General features: G+C 34.8%; 1 protein-coding gene across 1 annotated transcript; it reads left to right on the top strand.

Annotated features, from left to right (window-relative positions):
• The first annotated feature begins 310 nt into the window (after window positions 1–310).
• LOC145004499 (putative LRR receptor-like serine/threonine-protein kinase At1g56140) lies at window positions 311–20,605 on the top strand. The gene is made up of 23 exons (XM_078963433.1): window positions 311–531; window positions 9,474–9,666; window positions 9,753–9,824; window positions 9,937–10,008; window positions 10,116–10,187; window positions 10,291–10,362; window positions 10,502–10,573; window positions 10,944–11,015; window positions 11,094–11,165; window positions 11,253–11,318; window positions 11,411–11,482; window positions 11,578–11,649; window positions 11,736–11,801; window positions 11,909–11,974; window positions 15,654–15,742; window positions 15,971–16,338; window positions 17,181–17,379; window positions 17,494–17,667; window positions 17,764–17,882; window positions 18,205–18,415; window positions 18,505–18,736; window positions 19,072–19,222; window positions 20,064–20,605. The coding sequence occupies exons 1-23, from the start codon at window positions 453–455 to the stop codon at window positions 20,430–20,432; spliced, it is 3,030 nt and encodes a 1,009-aa protein (XP_078819559.1). The 5' UTR covers window positions 311–452; the 3' UTR covers window positions 20,433–20,605.
• The last annotated feature ends 899 nt before the right edge of the window (window positions 20,606–21,504 follow it).

Here is a 21,504-nt window from a genome sequence, read left to right on the forward strand (position 1 = left end):
TTTTCATTTAAACCCCTCCAATTTGTGTAAAACCTTTAGCTAGTAGTTGTGAATGATTCAAAGTTATAGCATGTTCCGCTTCTATAATTGTGTTGATTGGGTAACATCTATTATATTGTTTAGGCAAGATGTAGATGGTAAGTTCGAAATGTGAGGTTATTTTCCTAAATCACACAAGTTTTGGTCGTTTTGATCAACAGCCTCATTCCTGGGGGGTTAGTTTCGTCAAAAATCCTTTTTTTTTTTTTTTTTTAAATTATAAATATCACAAAAATCAACTTGGAACACCCAATACTGTTTTGAGAATTATAATTATAAAAACGGTCGGGAGTTTGAAATAATGGAGATGTGACCTCTGGGAAGAAAAGTCTGCTCACACAGCAAACACTGATACATGTTCAGTGTACATACTATTGCACACATCGCCGCCGTGTAACAGAGCTCTGAGCATTATGGCATCTCGGCTGTGGTTGTGCTTGACGATCATCGCCACCGTAGCTCGAGCTCAAACCACCACCGATCCAGCTGAAGGTACTCTCTCTCCAATTATTTATGATCTCCGATTCTCCACAGATGCCATACGTTTCTGCTATGTGTGCTTGTGTGTATGAGAGAGAGAGAGAGAGAGAGAGAGAGAGAGATTAGTTCCCATTTCCCAAGATTTCAGTTAAAACGGTCTGTTTGGAAAATCAAGTTGTTTAATGGTTCTAACTTCTAATCTTTGAATTAGTGGCTAAAAGAATATAAGATTGCTTAACGTACAGTTCATAAAAAATTTCGATCGATGCTTAATTTTGATTCATTCAAGATCGTTTAGAGTTTGCATAAAATGCTATGAACGATGAACGGTTCGGAGCTAATGTTAAAACATATTTTTCTCCACTAAACTCTCGTAATAAGATATCTTCTATGCACATAAAATCCTAAACAAACTAATCGAAAACCATATTCATAAATGTGATTATCATGATCACAATTTTATTCATTTTAAGGTATTAGCGGTGAAATGAAATAAGAAATTCTATTTTTGACACCATTGTTTCTAGCTTTCGATTGTTCTGTTAAGTTATGTATAATAGAGTTTGTTTAAGGTTACATAAATTAAAAGCACATATTGGTTCTTTTGATTTATACGTAATATGAGGAATTCCGCAAGTAAAAATATATGATGATTAACTTGATTTTATAACTTTATTAGTTTTGTTTTTCTAAAATCAATGAAATAAAATCAAAATAATAGATTTTTTAGTTAAAACTACATCATTTGTTGAGATGTTATATATATATATATATATATATATATATATATATATATATATATATATATATATATATATATATATATATATATATATATATATATATATATAAAATGGCGGAGCCAACAGGGGTGCCGGATACTTTGTCCCCTCAACTTCTTTTAAACCTTCAGCCCATAAGTAACTTTTATCCGAAATCGTTTATATAATAATAGACACCAAAAATTACGCCATGATTTGACTTAAAAATAAGCCGCCTCTTCCCTTCTTTTTTTTTTTTTTTTTTTTTTTTTTGCCTCCACCCTCTATTTTTTTTAGTTTAATCAACTTAATGCCCTCATTTATGTCAAACACCCACAATTCTTCATAAATAACTTTTGTTAATTGATGAGTCTCCAAGATAAATTCCATAGTTATTTTTATTTATTTTAACAATGTTTATTTTCACTAAAAAATTGTTTCCGGCTATATTGTTATATTCACACGATTTTAATTCTTTAATCAATAAAAAGTTAATTAATAAATATTAGTTAATATTTATAATTTATGAAAATTTTTAAAATTGATATTAATAGATGAATATGAATCAATACTCATGGTCTTTTGAAAACTTTATAATATTAATTTCTTATAGAGATTGATGTAGTGTGTACTACTAACGATTTTTTCTTTTAAAGTTTTAGACTCTACATCATTTAGGTATAACATTATATTATAACATGTTAAAATTACGATGCGAGGCTCTCAGCTCCTTTATTTTCAAATCTTGGCTCCGTCCATATGTGTGTGTGTATATATATATATATATATATATATATATATATATATATATATATATATATATATATAACAAATTTTTTGAAGTTTTAAGGGTGGGCATGGGCCTACCGTGACTTATAGGTGGCTAAACCCTTGCACACATACAATAGAAATACAGTTCATAAATCGTGAAGGTATAAAACATACCCTTAAAACTTGTTACATGGATGATAACACAATCCCAACTTTCAATAATAGTAAAAATCATTAATATGTGTTTACTTGTTGAGTGGGGGTGCAACTGCAATTTATGGCTTGTTTTCATGAAATTTGTAGAAAATTGCTGATATTTTACCTTGTAATAATTATTAAAAAGTTATATACCAATCAAGCTTCCTTTTTTCCCAAAAAAATGGATCTTAATATTTTTAAAAATAGAATCCGGAGGCTTTAATAGAATAAGTCCAAATAAGATAAAATAGAAAGATATTCCCTAAAACATAATATTATTGTGTCTTGTTACTTCATTATAATGGGACCGATGCCTTGTCTCAAAATGTGTAAGATTTTAACTTACTCTAATTTTAAATGACCACAAATACAATGTAAAAAAGTTAGTTAGAAAATACCCCAAAAATTTATTATATGGATTATATCACCATCTACCCTTACTAAGATAATAAAAATCATTAATGTGTGTTTATTTGTGGGGTGGGGGTGGAGACTTTATGGCTCCTTTCCATGTAAGTTATTGGAAAATGATGTTATTTTAAATTGTAATAGTTATATAAAAAATAATAGAATATAGGAAAATGATGTTATTTTAGATTGTAATAGTTATATAAATTATATTTCTATGAAGTCTTTTATATGTTATTTTAGATTGTAATAGTTTCATTTACATTATTAAGATATATCTATATTAACCACTTTTGTTTGAGAATATTAGACAGATTATTATGAGTATAGGGTTGAATGTATATATATATATATATATATATATATATATATATATATATATATATATATATATATATATATATATATATATATATATATATAGATCCGGTAAGAAATTTCTTTTGGTGGGAAGGTAAGAAGTTTTTTTTCTACATATTTTTTTGACGAACAAAATAAATAAATCACTAGATGATTCATTTGTAAGATGATTCACAAGAAAAAATTCCCAAAAAAACATCTTTATGATTCATTTTTAAGTAAATTAAGAAAAAATTCATTTTTATGATAATTTTAGTGAATAACAACAAAATCATTGTATAAATGAATCATCAAGATGTTTTTTTGAGAATTTTTTCTTGTGAATCATCTTACAAATGAATCATCTAATGATTCATTTTGTTTGTTCGCGAAAAAAATATGTAGAAAAAAAACTTCTTACCTTCCTACCAAAAAATTTATTCTTATTTGATCTTGACTATATATATATATATATATATATATATATATATATATATATATATATATATATATATATATATATATATATATATATATATATATATATATATCCATCCATCCATCCATCCGTCGTGTAATCATATATTCATTCAATAATACAACTTATTGATCACATTATCTTGGTATCAGAGTGTATTTTCTCAGTTAGGTTACAACCCTAGCTGCTGATCAGTTACAATTCACCATAACGATCCTCACATCCTCACAAAGCAATCACACATTTTTTTTTTTCTTTAAGCGGTCATCTTCACAGAGTTTTCACACAAGTTCCATAATCTTCACAGAGTCTTCACAAGTCCAGAACCAATAATCTTCATAGAGACTTCACAAGTTCAGAACGATCTTACAGCACCTCAGCAGATGGCGATCATGAATCCCTTCTCCACAACCGAGAAGACTTCACACAAATCTCATAAGTTTCCTTTTACCCTAACTCCTACTAATTATGGTTTCTGGAAGATTATGATTCAGTCGTTCCTTGTTACCAACAATCTTTTTGGGTATATCGATGACACTATTACATGTCCCACCCAAACCCTTCCGGCTGCTGACAAGGCTGCCTCTGCAGATCCTACACCAAACCCATCTTACACTGCATGGCTTGCTAATGATGCTCATGTATGCATGCTTCTCTTATCCACCATATCTGAAGCATCATATTCCCATGCACAAGGAACAATAGCCAAGGACCTTTGGCTCTCTCTACAACGAGCCTATGCTCCTCACTTTTCATCTAGAGAGTATACCCTTAAAACACACCCTCTTAAAATCGAGATGAAATTTGATGAAGCGGCCTTTGCATACCTTCCAATTGCTCAAGAATACTCAGATGCCTTAGCCAACATTGGTGAACCTGTCAAAGAGAAAGATCTTGTCATGCTTGTGATCTCTGGTCTTCGCGAGGAATACACTATGCTAAAGTCTACCCTCATGGCTTGACAAGTACCCACCTCCTTCCAAGAGCTCCATGGTCTTCTCGTTGATCATGATTTTATGGTGAAGAAAAGTATACCCGCGGTTACACCCGTACAAGCCTTCGCTACCACCTCTTCCATCCGCTCTACTCCTACGACTACACTTCCGGATGTGCTACAAACTCTTTAACAACTTGCCTCTCAATTGGGTTTTCAACTTAACCCACCCCTGCTTCATCTCCTCAAGCCTTTTATACCAATCGTCCTTCGTCTTCTCGAGGTCGCACTTCAAATAACCATCGTGGCCGAGCCAACTACACTCAACCATCAGGAGGCACCCGCAACAACCAATTTCCTTGGGCATCTTCACAAAACACGGTGTATGGTACCTGTAACCAGTGTGGCATCGGCCATATTCCTTCCCAATGCCCTAACGAGTCGGGACCACTATCCGCTCTCGCCAACAACCAACAACCAGTTATGTTGTCAATCGCTCTCAGTCTACCATGTGGCTTCCCGACACTGGTTCCAACAATTATGTTTCTCGTGATGTTTCCTCTCATGATAGCCACACACCCTACTTTGGTGAGGACTCACTTCATGTTGGCAATGGTATGGGTCTACCTATTTTACATATTGGTTCTACTCGTTTCTATTCTCCTTCAAAATCTTTTACTTTATCCAATATTCTTCATGTTCTTGAAATCAAAAAGAATCTTCTTTCCGTTCAAAAATTCTATCTTGACAACGACGTTTTCTTTGAATTTCATTCTTCTTTTTTTGTTGTGAAGGACAATACTACTAAAACTACCCTCCTCACGGGTCCAAGTAACAACGGGCTCTACTCCATCATCCTTCCGTCTCTTCAAAGTCTTCCTAAAGTTGCGTTCACTACCTTCAAGGCTTCATCTAGCATTTGGCACCAACGGCTGGGGCACCCTCATTCACAAATTTTTAATTTTATGTGTTCTAAGTATTGTCTCCCTATTTCTAATAAAGTTTCTAATACTTTTTGTAAACCTTGTCATATTGGGAAGTCTTCTAAACTTCACTTAACTTCTTCCAATTATAATAGCAAACATATTTTGGATCTTCTTGTTTGTGATGTTTGGGGTCCGGCACCTGTGACCTCCTTTGATGGCCACAATTACTTTTTATTGTTTGTTGATGATTTCTCTCATTTAATGTGGATCTTTCATCTTAAATGAAAATATGATGTTTTTGAGGTTTTTAAACAATTTGTCTCTGTTGTTGAACGTCGATTTTCTACCAAACTTAAATCGGTCCAAACTGATTGGGGGGGGGGGGGGGGGTGTGAGTTTCGCAAACTTAATCCATTTTTTACATCACTTGGCATTCTTCATCATTTTTCTTGTCCTCATACAAGTGAACAAAACGGCTTGGTTGAGAGACGTCATCGACATGGCGTTGAGACCGGTCTAACTTTACTGGCTCAATCAGGTGTTCCTAACACTTTTTGGCATTTCGCATTCGACATTGCAGTCTATCTTATTAACCGAATGCCATCTCGAACAACCTCTCACATTTCACCATTTGAGCTTCTCTTTAAACGCTCTCCTGATTTTTCCTTTTTAAAGGTTTTTGGGTGTCAATGTTTTCCCCATCTAAGACCCTATAACCAACATAAGATGGATTTTAGATCCATCCCGTGCGTCTTTCTTGGGTATAGCTCCTCTCACCATGGATACCGGTGTCTTGACTCCACCTCTGACAAGGTTTACATCTCCCGCCATGTTCACTTTCATGAAACCTATTTTGCCTTCTTGAAACCTAAACCTATACCACATATACCCCCCACATCCGACCCTTACATCTAGATGTATCCTACTCCTACGATACTCGACACATCACCACCAAACAATTCACCACCACCAACCATTACACCGTTACCTCAACAAACCCCATCTCACCACCTACCGAGCCCCTACGGTTCTGTTGGTGACATCACCTACTACCCCCTTACGTGTGTATTATTGTTAACGACCTACTGGTACTTCTCCGGACTCAACATCCTCCTCGGTCCATCTGAGGCTTCCACTGATGCCACTACCGCTTGGGTTCGACCTTCTGAGCTTCGACAGAACCCAAAACCTACAACCTGGTTTGATCCCTCGACTCTTCATACTTTTCCTACACATGAATCGGAACCACAAACATTCTCGATTGCTGTCAAACACCCCTAGTGGCAACAAGCAATGACTAATGAATATGCAGCCTTGCTAAAAAAATGGTACGTGGACTCTTGTACCTCCTGCACCTAATATGAACATTGTTGATTATAAATGGGTATACAAAATTAAACGGGATCAAACAGGAGCCATTACACGATACAAGGCTCGTCTTGTCACTAAAGGTTTTCACCAAAAACCCGGGATTGATTATCACGACACGTTTAGTCCGGTTGTCAAGTTCACCACTATTCGAGTTGTTCTTTCTCTTACTGTGTCCAACAGTTGGCCCCTTCAACAGTTGGATGTTAAAAGTGTCTTTCTTCACGGTGATCTCAATGAAATGGTATACTTGCGCCAGCCTCTAGGTTTTCTTGACCCACATAAACCTAATCATGTTTGTCTTCTTCATAAGTCTTTATATGGACTAAAACAAGCTCCACGTGCTTGGTTTCCCCGTTTGTCTAAGGTTCTCTACAGTCTTGGCTTCAAAGGATCTCGTAATGATCCTTCTCTTTTCATATTGACAGCTCAGGGTATGCGAATTTACATGTTGGTTTATGTTGACGATATCATCATTACAGGAAACAATCAAGACGCTATTGATTAGATTGTTCGCAGCCTGAGTCAGACCTTTTCTCTTCAAGACACGGGAGCTTTATCTTATTTTCTTAGCGTTTCGGTTGCTTATTGTGGAACTGATCTATTTGTCTCTCAAAATCAGTATGTGTTGGACATTTTACAACTTGCTGGTCTTACCGAGGCTAAGCTAGTTAGCACCCCTCTTCCTATGGGTGCTCCTTTGTTTCTTGGTGACAGTTCTCTTTTTGAAAATCCTGTTCGGTATCGTCAAGTAGTTGGTACTTTGCAGTATGTCACTTTATCCAACATCTCTTATGTAGTTAACAAAGTCTATCAGTTCATGCATTATCCAACTGTCAACCATTGGTCTGCTGTCAAACGGGTTCTTCAGTATCTTCATGGTACCAATACCTTTGGTCTTTGTCTTACACCATCTCTGACACCATCATTCATGCCTATGGTGATGCACAATCTATGGTTACCGCCATTTCTGATGCTGATTGGGCTGGGTGTCCGGATGATCGTTGATCCACCGGGGGGTATGCTATGTATCTTGGTTCGAATCTTGTTTCTTGGTCAGCAAGGGAACAGAAGACTGACTCTCGTTCATCCACCGAGGATGAGTTCAAAGCCTTAGCTAATATTGTTGCTGAGGTAACCTGGCTTGAATCTTTACTACAATACCGGTTTTATGGTGTGACAATCTTGGTGCCACTTATCTGTTTGCTAATCCTGTTTTCCATGCTCGCACAAAACATGTTGATGTTGACTTTCATTTTGTTAGAGAAAAAGTTGCTGCCAAGACACTCTCCGTTCAGTTTATATCCACGGATGACCAGATTGCTGATATATGTACTAAGCCATTATCTTCACAAAGATTTGAGGGGTTACGGTCCAAGCTTCAATTCCTTACCCGGCCTTAGCTTGCGGGTGAATATTAGACAAATTATTATGGGTATAGCGTTGAATGCGTGTGTGTGTGTGTATATATATATATATATATATATATCCATCGTGTAATCATATATTCGTTCAATAATACAACTTATTGATCACGTTATCTGAGAATAACACAACAATGTTACGAAAATATCCATGCGAATTTCATTTCCATCAACGTTACGAAAATATTCATGAGATATTTTTATATTAGATAAGATCATTTATGAATTTACATATCTTTTTATGAAGTAGATATTATTTTATGATAGATAATTAAAAGTATCTGATATCTAAATATAGTATTTTCGTAAATATATTTGAAATCATTTATATGGGATAAGTCATTGATTTTTCTTCCAACACTAACCTCAAGTTAAATGACTAAATGTTAGGCCATAAGGTATGAGACTCATTTTTACGTGTATAGGGTGAGGTGGCATGCATCTTCCCTCACTAGTAAATGTGGTGTGAATTGATGTCTATTACACCTCCTTACGAGTTACGCCCAATAGAATTCCAAATTCATCTGCTACTCTCTATCTCTCTTCACTTTCTCTTTCTCTCTCTTTGTTCACTAGTGAACACCACCCCCAATTGTAGTAAACATGTAGTGAAGTGGTTATTTGAATAATGTGACAGAACTCTTAAACAAATAATAATTTCAAACCATACATTTTAGCCTTATCTAAATATATTAAATGAGTATAATTAACAATTATAATAAGTTAATTGAAACTTATTTATTTTCCTACATTTAAGTTTTTTTAAGATAGATAACATATGCATCTACAACTTTTACTTCTACATTTTTTAAAATTTACTTCTAAATCTATATTTTTTTTTTTATCTTCTACAGACCTTAAACACACCTTTCTATTTTAATACACCTAATACCGGCCATATACCAGTTGGTCCCTAAATATAAATAATTTTAACCTTTATTACCTATTGTCAAAACTCTTTAGAAATAAATTCATAACATTAATTGAGGGTGTTTTTAATAACTAACTAAAAGTAAAGGGTTGGATTTGACAATTTGTGAAGTAAATATCCACCGACCACCGACCACCGTCCACCGACATTTATTTTCCCGCTCGAATGGGCAAACGCCGGTAGCAGCACGGCGGTTTATTGGAACGACAGTCGTAGATTTTGGCATACGAATGATATGAAACTCTGTACGAAAAATTGAATTGTGGCCATTCAGTTAAGTAACATAGTTTTGAAGATGAAGATCTTGACCACGCTGGTGAATTAAGTTTTTAGTTTTGTTAATTTGAGGATTAGGGTTACTAATACCATGATTACGATTTGATGTTGAATGTAACTGAATAAAATTGGTGTTGCAGCGCGAGTTATACATGCAATGTTCAGCCACTGGGGGATACCAGAAAGTGCAGCAACAACGAGGGGATGGAACCTAAGCGGAGACCCATGCACCGGCGCCGCCGTCGACTCTACCAACTTCAATGACGGTAATTACAATCCCGGTATCAAATGCAACTGTAATTTCCCGAATTCTACTTGCCACATCACTGCACTGTGAGTGTTTCCCTCTGTTCTTTCCTCTTCAAATGTCTCCGAATAAACTTTAATAATCATTATTTCAATTCCCCTTAAATCATCAGGAAAGTTTATGCATTGGATGCTAGGGGCACAATCCCTGAAGGACTCTGGACTTTGTTTAACCTTACTATTATGTATGTATTCAGCTGTTTCTTCACACTGTTAACTACTATTGGAAGTTATATCCTAAACGTATCAATCCATGTTATGAATATATCTACTAAATAATCAGATTGTTTGCTACAGTAATTTGGCCCAGAACTACTTGACAGGTCCCTTGTCACCTTCCATTGGCAATTTAACTCAAATGCAATACATGTAAGCCATCTGTTTTTGGTACTATAAACCCTCTATGTCTTTAAAGTTACATCTGAGATTTCAGATTTATAAGTTATATAATGATGAGTTTTGAATCCTTTTTATAGAACTATCAGCATCAATGCATTATCAGGGCAGGTTCCACGAGAGATAGGACAGCTTACGGATCTTAGATTACTGTATACTTTCTTCCTACTTTGTTTACCTTTCTGCAAATCTGCAATCAATCATCAACTTCTTTTTAATTATTTGTTGTATTATCTTTACCTTTTTATGTTGCAGCTCATTTAGCGGAAACAATTTCAATGGTTCTCTGCCACCTGAAATTGGAAATTTGAGAGAATTACAACAAATGTAAGAACTAAGAACACCCATCTTGAACTCCTCTTTCATTACTGTTGTCTCACTATTGCCTTCTGTTGTGCATATCTGTAAAGAATATCATTGGTTATATCATCTAATATCATCTTCATGTATGTTCATTTTTTGTCAGTTACATTGATAGTTCTGGAGTTACTGGTGAAATACCTCCTTCATTTGCTAATTTACGGAACTTGCAGACAGTGTAAGAGAGTTTATATTTAATGATATTTCATGGCACTTCATCCATCATATAAAAATTGTGATACTTTCTTTTTTGGATATTCGATAAATACAAGATTTCCTTTTTGGGAAAGTTTTTATGTAACAATGACCTAGTTCTACAATGGGCTGTAAACCTTTGGCTAAATAATACATTTGGTCCTTTGGCAATGCTTAGAGGTTCTACGAATAAATCCAGAATATTTATCTTCCAAAAATAATATTCATTGCAACAAAATCCAACATTTAGGATGTTACACAAATTTCTTTGAAAAGGAGTACCATATGTTTATTCTTATCAGTCTTCAATAATTTGTATCATTTATATTGGAAAATGACTCTTGGTTTCTCAGATGGGCTTCTGATAATGGATTCACAGGCAGAATACCGGAGTTTATAGGGAATTGGTCACAGTTACAAGCATTGTAAGCAAACATCTAGATTATTTACATGTTCTTCACTTGGAAAATTTTGAGTATAAGGTATTGTTGATGTTTCTATAGGAGGTTTGAGGGAAACTCTTTTGAAGGTTCAATACCATCTTCATTTTCTAGACTGGCCTCTTTGCAGGAGTTGTAAGCCTTTGTTTTCATAAGCATTCATTATTATATTTTGCAAGTTTCTATTTTTGATCTTTTAATTTGCTTTCTATAATGTTACAGGAGGATAAGTGGTTTATCTAATGGAAATCTGGATTTTATTCAGAATTTGAAGTCCCTTAGTGTTCTGTAAGCAAGTTTTTTTTTTTTTTTTTGAAGTCTACCCATGCTTTGTTTATTATCGTGGAGCTTAATATATAACAAGATGTTACCTCTTGCAGAATGTTGAGGAATAACAAACTTTCTGGCTCTATTCCAAATGACATAGGTGAACATGTCAACTTGACACTACTGTGAGTATTGATTAATCTGAATATATGGATTTACTTTCATAGTATGAATATAAATTAATAACGAAAAGCTCTCCAATTGGGTGTCTACTTTTCAGGGATTTGAGTTTCAACAATTTGAGTGGGGTGATTCCAAGAGGATTGTTCAACTTGAGTCAAATGTCTTTCTTGTAATACACATATTCTCCTTCTTTGATAAATAGGATTTGGTCAATAGGTCTTGATATTGACCAGATTTACATGTAATAATTCTCAGGTTTCTTGGAAACAACAGTTTAACCGGTACCCTTCCCAATGCAAAGAGCACAACTCTCCGCAATATGTAAGTGGATTTTGTATTTGCAAAATTGGTTATAGGTTAGTTAATCAAAAAGAAAATGAAATTTTTTTCTTCTAATTTCCTTACAATTGTCTTCTTGGCTCTTGTAGTGATTTGTCATACAATGAACTATCTGGGACACTTCCTTCTTGGGCTATTGACCCAACCTTACAAGTGTAAGTGCTTCGTTTTTATATATCTTTGTGCCTTGTGTATTTTCTATTAAAAAGTGGCAAACACGCATTACTTTTTAGCATAAATTTTAAAACTAATTTTTCATTTCTCATTGTTAGATATAGGGGTGTAAGTGAGCCGAGCTACTCGTGAGCTACTCGAGATCGACTCGTTAAAAGCTCGACTCGAGATCGAATTAAACGAGCCCGAGCCGAGCTCGAGCCTAGATATGAGGCTCGTTTACTAAACGAGCTCGAGCCGAGCTTCAATTAATGGGGCTCGTGAGCCTAAACGAGCTTAAACGAGCCTCTATATATATATATATATATATATATATATATATATATGCATAGAGGCTCGTTTAGGCTCGATTAGGCTCGCGAGCCCACTAAATTTCTCATGAGCCGAGCTCGAGCTTCATTTTAAGGCTCGAATCGAGCTCGAGCTCGAGCTCGAGCTTCCTCAAATTAAACGAGCCGAGCTCGAGCTTGGTCAGGCTCGGGCTCGGCTCGGCTCGTTTACACCCCTAGTTAGATATATACCTTTCTGATTAAATTGTAATCATCTAGTTGTATTAGATTAGGATTCCACTTTCCATAGATAGGTCTCATCTTGTGTATAAAATGAGAGTTTTGAGATTGTAAATATCATCAAGGAAGTTAATTAACTCTTACATGGTATCACGCCTATAAGATCACCCCTAGCCACAGATCCCTATTTCCATCTTTGGAGATCAACTTTCCCCTATTCTCACCTCTCTCTCTCTCTCTCTCTCTCTCTCTCTCTTTTTCTTTTTCTTTTTTTGCAATCAATTTGTTAATGATACCAAATTTCACCCTACCATCATTGTTTTCAAATATCAAGAATCTGGTACCTATCACTTTGGAGATTGGAAAAGAGTCGATATACTTCTTGGTCAAAACTATTCAAGATTCAATGTCGTGGCTATCAAGTTATCGACTGTATCATTCCATGCGCCACCCTCCCAAATGTTGTTACCAAAGAAACATGGACTCGTCTTGACTCTTGATGCTATTGCTCTTCAATGGATTTAGTGTTGAGAAATATGTATCCAAATGAAAGAACAAACAATCAACGATATCGATTAATGAGAAGTCATCAACCGAAATACCCAAAACCCTTGGTCCCTAAAAGGAGGGTCAACTCACAACCAAAATGGAACAAATAGGATGTGAAATAACAAAGATAACAATGCCTAACACAATCTAAACAAACAATATAACAATAATCAAACAAAATGAGATTTAACGTGGTTCCACGACCGAAGAGATTGTGTACATCCACAAGGGAGAGATGGCATCTTGTACATGCAAAATCTACGGCATGTGCTCCCACGGATCTTGCACAAACAATGCAAGCTATATCATTCAACGTTGTTGATGATAACCAAAGTGTTGATAACTAGACATACACATACACATACACATACACATACACATAGGACATAGGACATTGGGGCCTTATCACTTGAAAGGCACTCAAGGTAAGCTTCATGACTTTCAATTTGAGGAACTTAAATAAACACATAATCGTTGATAATAGACATAGGTAACCTTCTAAATTACGGATACAAACATTTGTCCTTCCCTCCTCCTTTTCGATTAAACATCTTCTTTTCTCCTCGTCTTGCTAAAAACTTAATCTTTGTTCGTCGTCTAGCTATTGATAATAATCTCTCTCTCTACTTTGACTCGTTTGGTTTTCTTGTGAAGGATTACCCAACGGGGATACCTTTAATGTGATGCAATATTACCAAGGACCTTTACACACTTTTCTCTCCTACGCTCCAACAAATTCAAACTCCTCAGGCCTTGTAAGCGTTAAACAGCTTCTAGTATTTGTTAGCTGTGTATCTATGTGTCTTTGGGAAAGAAGTAAAGTTACCTTTTTAGGATTCAGTGTCGTTTACTTCATCTCCTCTTGATATTATTCATGGCGACTTAGGGACATCACTGATTTTCAGTTCCGGGGACACCGTTACTATATTTTATATTTTGACGACTACTAATATTCTATGGACTTTTCCCCTAGGCCATAAATCTAACGTTTTTTCGACTTTCATAGGATTCGATTATTTTACTCGAATACTTTACAAAACCAATTAAAACATTACGATATGACTATGGTATGGAATATAACAATCATTAGTTTCACAATTATTGTTCAAAAAATGGAATGGTCTTCCGTGTTTCTTGCGTACATATTTTTTCCCAAGATGGCAAAGCCAAACAGAAAATCCATGCTATAAACATCATTAGAATTCTCCTTTCTCAGTCTCATGAACTCGTCAATGTTTGGCACCATGCCCTTCAAATGGCAACATACCTCTTCAACATCCTTTCCTAGCAAACTATGAACATTTATCTCCACTATCCAACTAGACTTCCCTTTTATCACCACCTTCGGGTATTTAGATGCCTATGTTACTGTCTCATACCCTCCACCACTGCCAATAAACTTCAATCCTGCTTTTCACCTTGCTTTTTTTCTTGGCTGCCCCAATAATTATAGCAACTTTAAATGCTATAACCATGTCACTAAGAAAATCATTCTTTCTCATCATGTAATTTTTTATGAACAAAATTCCCTTTTGCCAACATAACATATCCAAACCCACCTAATTACACCAACCTTCATAACAACATTAGTACCACTAAGCTATATTTTAGGAGTATCCGTTAACCAAACTAAAAATAGACTCTTTTTCCAATAAACACAATATGCCAAGGACATCTTTGAAGGGTAGTATGACCTCATGTAAATCGTCACATACACCCGTGGATACAAATGCAAAACTCGGGCTCCATCATTGGCGATCCTTTTTAGAGCCCGACTTATTTTCGAAGTTTAGCTGACGCACTTCAATACCTTAACTTCACCCGTACCCACATATTCTATGTACTACAACATATTTTCCTCCACATGCACCATCCTAATACGTGTCAAAGGAATGATGTCAAACACATTATTTGTTAGTTGTTACTTGCAAGACACTCTATCTTATGGCTTAAATTTAGTCAAAACAAAATCAGACAACCAACTTTGTCACATGAATGCACCATCTTGGTACACGTTGATCTACTTCCGGTTATTGTGTTTTCCTAGGAGACAATCTTATTTCATGGCCATCCAAGCACAACCTACTATTTCCCGGTTAAGTGCGGAGGCCAAGTATCATGGTATTGCTAATGTTGTTTCCGATTCTTGTTAGCTCTGTGACCTACTTCTTGAGTTACATTGCCCTCTCATAAAATCCACTATAGTATACTGTGATAATGTTAGTGTCATTTTTATTTCGGAGAACTCGATCAGTTCAACATCAATGGACTAAGCATATTGGATGGATATGCATGTTGTACAAGGTTGCTTATGGAAGGGCCACATTTTACATGTACCTTCTTGTTATTAATTTTCCGATATGTTCACCAAAGGTGTATCCAGGGTTCTTTTAGATGATTTCAGGGACTATAGCATCCATCCACATCCAGCTTCTACTGTAGGGGAATATAAGATATACCTATCTGATTATATTGTAATTATTTGGTTGTATTAGATTAGGGTTTCACTTTCCATAGATAGGTCTCATCTTTTCTATGTATTGAGAGGATTCTAAACATCAAGGAAATTAATCAACTCTTACAATAATTTGTGTACGTGCAGTAACATAGTTTCGAACAACTTCACTTTGAACAATTCGGGATTAAATTGTCTCCAAAGGGGTTTCCCTTGTGGTCGTGGATCGCCAATGTGTAAGCCAAAAATACTAAGTTTCTCTTGTTATTAATAATTGTTTGAGTAAATTACATTTTTGGTCCCAAAAAGTTGTCTCTTGCAGTTTTGGTCCTCATGTGAGATTCTTGTAACGTTTTTTGGTTTCTGTTCCAAAAGTCAGCTAAACTCTTGGCCTCTTGGGACCAAAAATGTAATTTACTTTAATGTTTTTGATTTGTATGATTTATGGATTACTTGATTTACAGATAGTGACTTTGGAATCAACTGTGGTGGTCCACGGATTACATCCTCAAGTCGTTTAGTCCATGAGCAAGATAACGGACAACTGGGGCCCGCAACATACTATTTGACTCCCGAAAGTAGGTGGGGTGTCAGCAATGTGGGACGAAGGGACAACCCTGTGGATATTGTGTCCTCCCAACGCCAATTCACAAACACTTTAGATTCAGAACTCTACCAAACAGCAAGACTCTCTGCTGGATCTTTAAGATATTACGGTTTAGCCCTTGAGAATGGTAACTACACTGTAAACCTCCGCTTCGCAGAACTTGAGATTGAAGATGGTCTCACTTGGAGAAGCCTTGGAAGGCGTGTATTTGACATTTATGTCCAGGTCTGTCATCTGTGTTCAATACTACTAATAGCATTCTTAGGCGTTGTTTCTTTTTTACTTAATCTGGACAGAATGACTTAATGGATTAAGCCAAAAATATATGGCTTAATTCATCAAAACTCTTTCCCTATTTGTCTTTTTTTTACTCCCACTTTAAAATGGATGAATATTGATAGACCCTTGTTGAATCTATCGTATACTCCAGACATACTAACAAAAATACTTGATAATATTAAGATAATTCCCAGTCATTCGAGAGGAAAGGGGCTCTCCAAAAGAACAACGTTCTAGTTCTTACAAATTCTTCCCTCTTTCACTTTACCTTCTAACTACTATATATACTACCACTAAAGAAAAGGACAAAAGAGAATAACAACTTAGCAAGGTGATATACCCACTACTTTGAATCACCACTAACTCTAACCTGCAAAATAAATAAAAGACCAAACTGCCCTCCATACACTAATTCTGGAAATAGGTTGCAGAAGATCAGACTTTGGGCTTCTTATACCATAAACTAAGAGTCCATTGGGCTTATCAAATTTGTTTTTTTTTTTTTTTTTTTGGAAATGGTTATATAAATCCCATTCAAAATATGCAACACTTTATCCAGACTTAAATCATTACCCCTTAAGCTGCTTCTTCATACAGGACCTTGTGAGTAAAAAAAGAAAAGAAATAGTCCTTTAATTGAAAGAGGGAATTATAGAAATAGTCCCTATGGTTTTGTGGAAGTAGCTGATTCAGTCAAGTTTTGATTTTTGTTGCCTGGCTAGTCCTTGTGGTTACACTTTGTTGCAACCTTGGTCCCTGGGTTCTTAAATATTGTCTTTTATATTCAGGGAAACATGGTGATTCAAGATTTTGATATAAAAAGGGAAGCAGGGGGAGCTTCAAATAGACCTGTTACGAGGGAAGTGATAGTTGAGGTTTCAAATAACTATCTTGAAGTACATTTGTTTTGGGCTGGAAAAGGGACTTGTTGTATACCTACTCAAGGAACTTTTGGACCTCTTATATCAGCAATCAGTGCTACCCCAAGTACAATTCTTTCTTGAAATTTATTGTTCAATTTTTCTCTTGATTCTTAACAAAATGACAAGAACGGCCTTCACTTTTTTTTTTTTTTTTTTTTTTTTTTTTTTTTTTTTACAGATTTTATCCCTAGTGTGAGCAATAATCCACCTTCCAACAAGAAGAATAATAATACCGGTTTGATTGTAGGGATTTTGGTTCCGATTGTAGTTGTGAGTTTTTTGGTGTTATTAGCCCTGTATATTCTTCGTCAGCGAAGGAAAAAGAAGAATAATGATGACAATTATGATGAAGGTGGTATTTCTGGATCTTTCTTTATGAGTTAAGATAGAGGAAAAGTGTTTTACATTGTAACAATTTGAAATCTTTTTGACTTTTGATAATTTACAGAGTTTCTGGGAATTGAGGCGAGACCATATACCTTTAGTTATGAAGAACTGAGAGATGCAACAAATGATTTTAGTCCTGCAAATAAACTTGGTGAGGGTGGTTTTGGACCCGTTTACAAGGTACTTTTTTGTATATCAAGAATCCATTTTTGCTTCTTGAATTCAAAATAAACCATGATTAGTTGGATGGAATGGAACGAGTCATTGCATTCCATGCTCATGTTTGATTAGAGTGTAATGGAATGATAAAAGATTGAATTTCTGTATGATTTTTGGTATTGTGTAAGTACATCGTATAGTTTTAACTCTACCCTATAGCTCATCTTACGGGATAATCACTAGAATGACCATGTTTATTTCTCAAACAAGTTTATTTCATTACATTCCTTCCCTTATCCCACAATACCAAACACTCCCTCAAAATCTCTTTGATGAAAAACAGGGAACACTTGCTGATGGGAGAGTAATAGCTGTTAAACAACTATCGATAGCTTCCCAACACGGTAGGAGTCAATTTGTTGCAGAAATTGCTACAATATCCGCAGTCCAACACCGTAACCTCGTGAAATTATACGGATGCTGCATCGATGGAGCAAAACGACTTCTTGTCTATGAGTATCATGAAAACAAGAGCCTCGATCAAGCATTATTCGGTATAAAAAGTTACATATATTTAGACATAAAATATGAAGTACTAAAAAAGTATAATGCTATAATGTTACATTTGGGGTTTATGATGTAGGAAGCAACAAATTGTCGCTTATATGGTCCACCCGTTTTGACATATTAATGGGCTTAGCACGGGGTCTCACGTATCTCCATGAGGAATCTCGCATACGGATTATACACAGAGATGTGAAATCCAGCAATGTTTTGCTTGATTCTGATATGAACCCTAAGATATCAGATTTTGGTCTGGCCAAACTTTATGATGACAAGAAAACACACATGAGTACTCGTGTTGCAGGCACAATGTAAGATTAATTGATCGACTATATTTGATTTAGAGTAAATTACGTTTTTGATCCCTAGTTTATATAGTTGATTTTTTAAAATTTTGGTCCTTATTTGATGTTTTTGTAACACTATTGATCTCTGTATCAAGGAGTTGGAAAAAGTGTCCCTCCCCCAAGGGGTTTGAGGGTTCAAGTCTCGCTGGAGACATTGGTGTGGTTTAGAATTAGATTAAAGAGCGTGTCTCTAAAATAAATGACTATTTTTTTTGACTAAATTTGAAAATATCAACTATACTTAGGGATCAAAAATGTAATTTATTTACTCTTTCTTATTAATTCACTATCATTTGTAGTGGGTATCTGGCACCAGAGTACGCAATGCTTGGACACCTCACGGAAAAGGCTGATGTGTTTGGGTTTGGAGTTGTGGCTTTAGAGATTGTCAGCGGAAGGTCCAATTCTGATTCATTTTCTGAAGATGAGAAAATACATCTCCTTGAATGGGTATGTTTTCATCTGGAATCTGCACAAAATGAATTTATATACACAATCTACTCCTAATAAACCAAAAGTAAAGATTCATATGATAAACCAAAGGGAAATTTTCATAAAAGGTAACCATTTTTGGTCATTTTTCTCTTTAAAGTAACCAACATCTTTTGCCACAACTTATGGTTTTTTTTTTTTAGTAAGAGTGCTTATTAACTTATCAGGGTGTTCAAACGGAGTTTTAAAAATAGTGTTTGGATTAGCTTATTCCGTACCAAATTGGTCACCTTTTTTTTTTTTTTTTTTTTGATGTCAGACAAGAAAATGGCCAAAGTTGGTTGCCCGTTTATGCATTTTTTTTTCCTAAATTAAAACCTGAACAAGAAAAATACTGTTTTGGTCCTTAGCCAGAAAATATTCATTAAGAATTCTGCATTTAGATGACAGATTACAGATGCCAGAGAGAGAAGGGAGGAAAAGATACAATTTCATTATTGATTGCCTCACTCTAAACCTGAAAACAGAAGGAATGTAAATACTAAATAATGTAGGGTCGATTTACAGCCAAAAAGTCCCCAATATATATGACACTTCTACCCTCAAATTAAGATAAAATTGAACAGACTTTAATAACATAAATCAAAATCTTCCATTTACAATATGTATTGGTTCAAACTCGCTATGGAATGAAATCTTGAATTCCGATCCCATTATTCTGTCAGAATCTGCAAACCAAACACAGTGTGTCACAAAATAAAAGAATTTCAAGATCAAACTCACTAAAATTTAGCCAATGATTTTAAAACTTCATTTTTTAGCCTTGATAATCTTCATTTCCATGTGTAACGGATTTTAGTCATGGAACCTACACGAAGGGAACCGAGAACTCGAATTAGTGGATGAGGAATTGTCTGAATTTGATGAAAATGAAGTGAAAAGAGTAATAAGAGTTGCCCTTTTATGCACGCAAACTTCGCCAACATATCGACCACCAATGTCGCGTGTGGTGGCCATGATTTCGGGTGATGTTGAAGCAAGTGGTGAAATTACACGGCCTGAGTACTTGACGCGGTTAAAATTTGATGATGCTGCAATTTTTAAGAGTTCGGTTCAAAATTCGGTTAGTGATGGTGTGACAAGTACGAGTAACTCGACTGTTTCACCATGCACACCAAATGATATTTCTCGACCGATGCTTAGTGAGTTTATTGGAGAAGGTAGGTGATTTAATTACCTAAATGCCCTTGATGAGTTGTCCTGGACCTTATTTTGTTTATTTGGAAGACTGTTGAATGAATAGACTTTAATTTGTTTATGTGGAAGATTGTTGAATGAACATGTAATTGTTATGGTTGTGATGCTATAAATAAAATTACAGTAGTTTTGTTTTGCGGTTAACTTATGCAATTAGTTAAGTTTTGGATACACGGTCCCATTAAACTTGAAATGTCTAATTTTACCTTTTTTAAATATAATTTTTACATTTTTTTATCATTTACTTAAATAAATATATATTACTAAGATTGGAGAGAATGGTGTCATATTTGCCATGGTCCATATAGGTGCCATGTCAGATTTGCCACTTCTTCAAATTTTTGTCATTTACAGCATGGGTTGCCACATTTGGCATGGTATTTAAAAAAAATTGATTAATTTAAAATTTTAAACATTTCAAACATACTTTTTTTGAAACTAAAATTTCATTAACTTCTAAAAAAATAACACACTTACACTTAAAAAGCAAAACACATTTGAAATTAACTTTATACATACTTAAACTTAAAAAACATAACATAATTGAAATTAAACCAACATATTTTGGTCCGTCGCAAAGTTCATTACCGACGGATACCAATGGTTTTGGCCGTTTGTCATTAATTTCCTGTCAGGGTCTACTAAACCCAAACAAACTCTCCTTCAAATAATATGAAATAACTATACAGTCTGGAGAGATAATCTATTTTCATATCCATAAAAGTCTCATTTGACTTCTCTCTCTCTCTCAAAAAAACATCTCGATGATTCATTTATACAATGATTTTGTTGTTATTCACTAAAATTATCATAAAAATGAATTTTTTCTTAATTTACCTAAAAATGAATCATAAAGATGTTTTTTTGAGAATTTTTTCTTGTGAATCATCTTACAAATGAATCATCTAGTGATTCATTTATTTTGTTCGTCAAAAAAATATGTAGAAAAAAAACTTCTTACCTTCCTACCAAAAAAAATTTCTTACCGGATCTATATATATATATATATATATATATATATATATATATATATATATATATAT

The sequence above is a fragment of the Lactuca saligna genome, chromosome 7 (genome assembly GCF_052625555.1).
Source record: "Lactuca saligna cultivar CGN05327 chromosome 7, ASM5262555v1, whole genome shotgun sequence".
Lineage (NCBI taxonomy): Eukaryota > Viridiplantae > Streptophyta > Magnoliopsida > Asterales > Asteraceae > Lactuca > Lactuca saligna.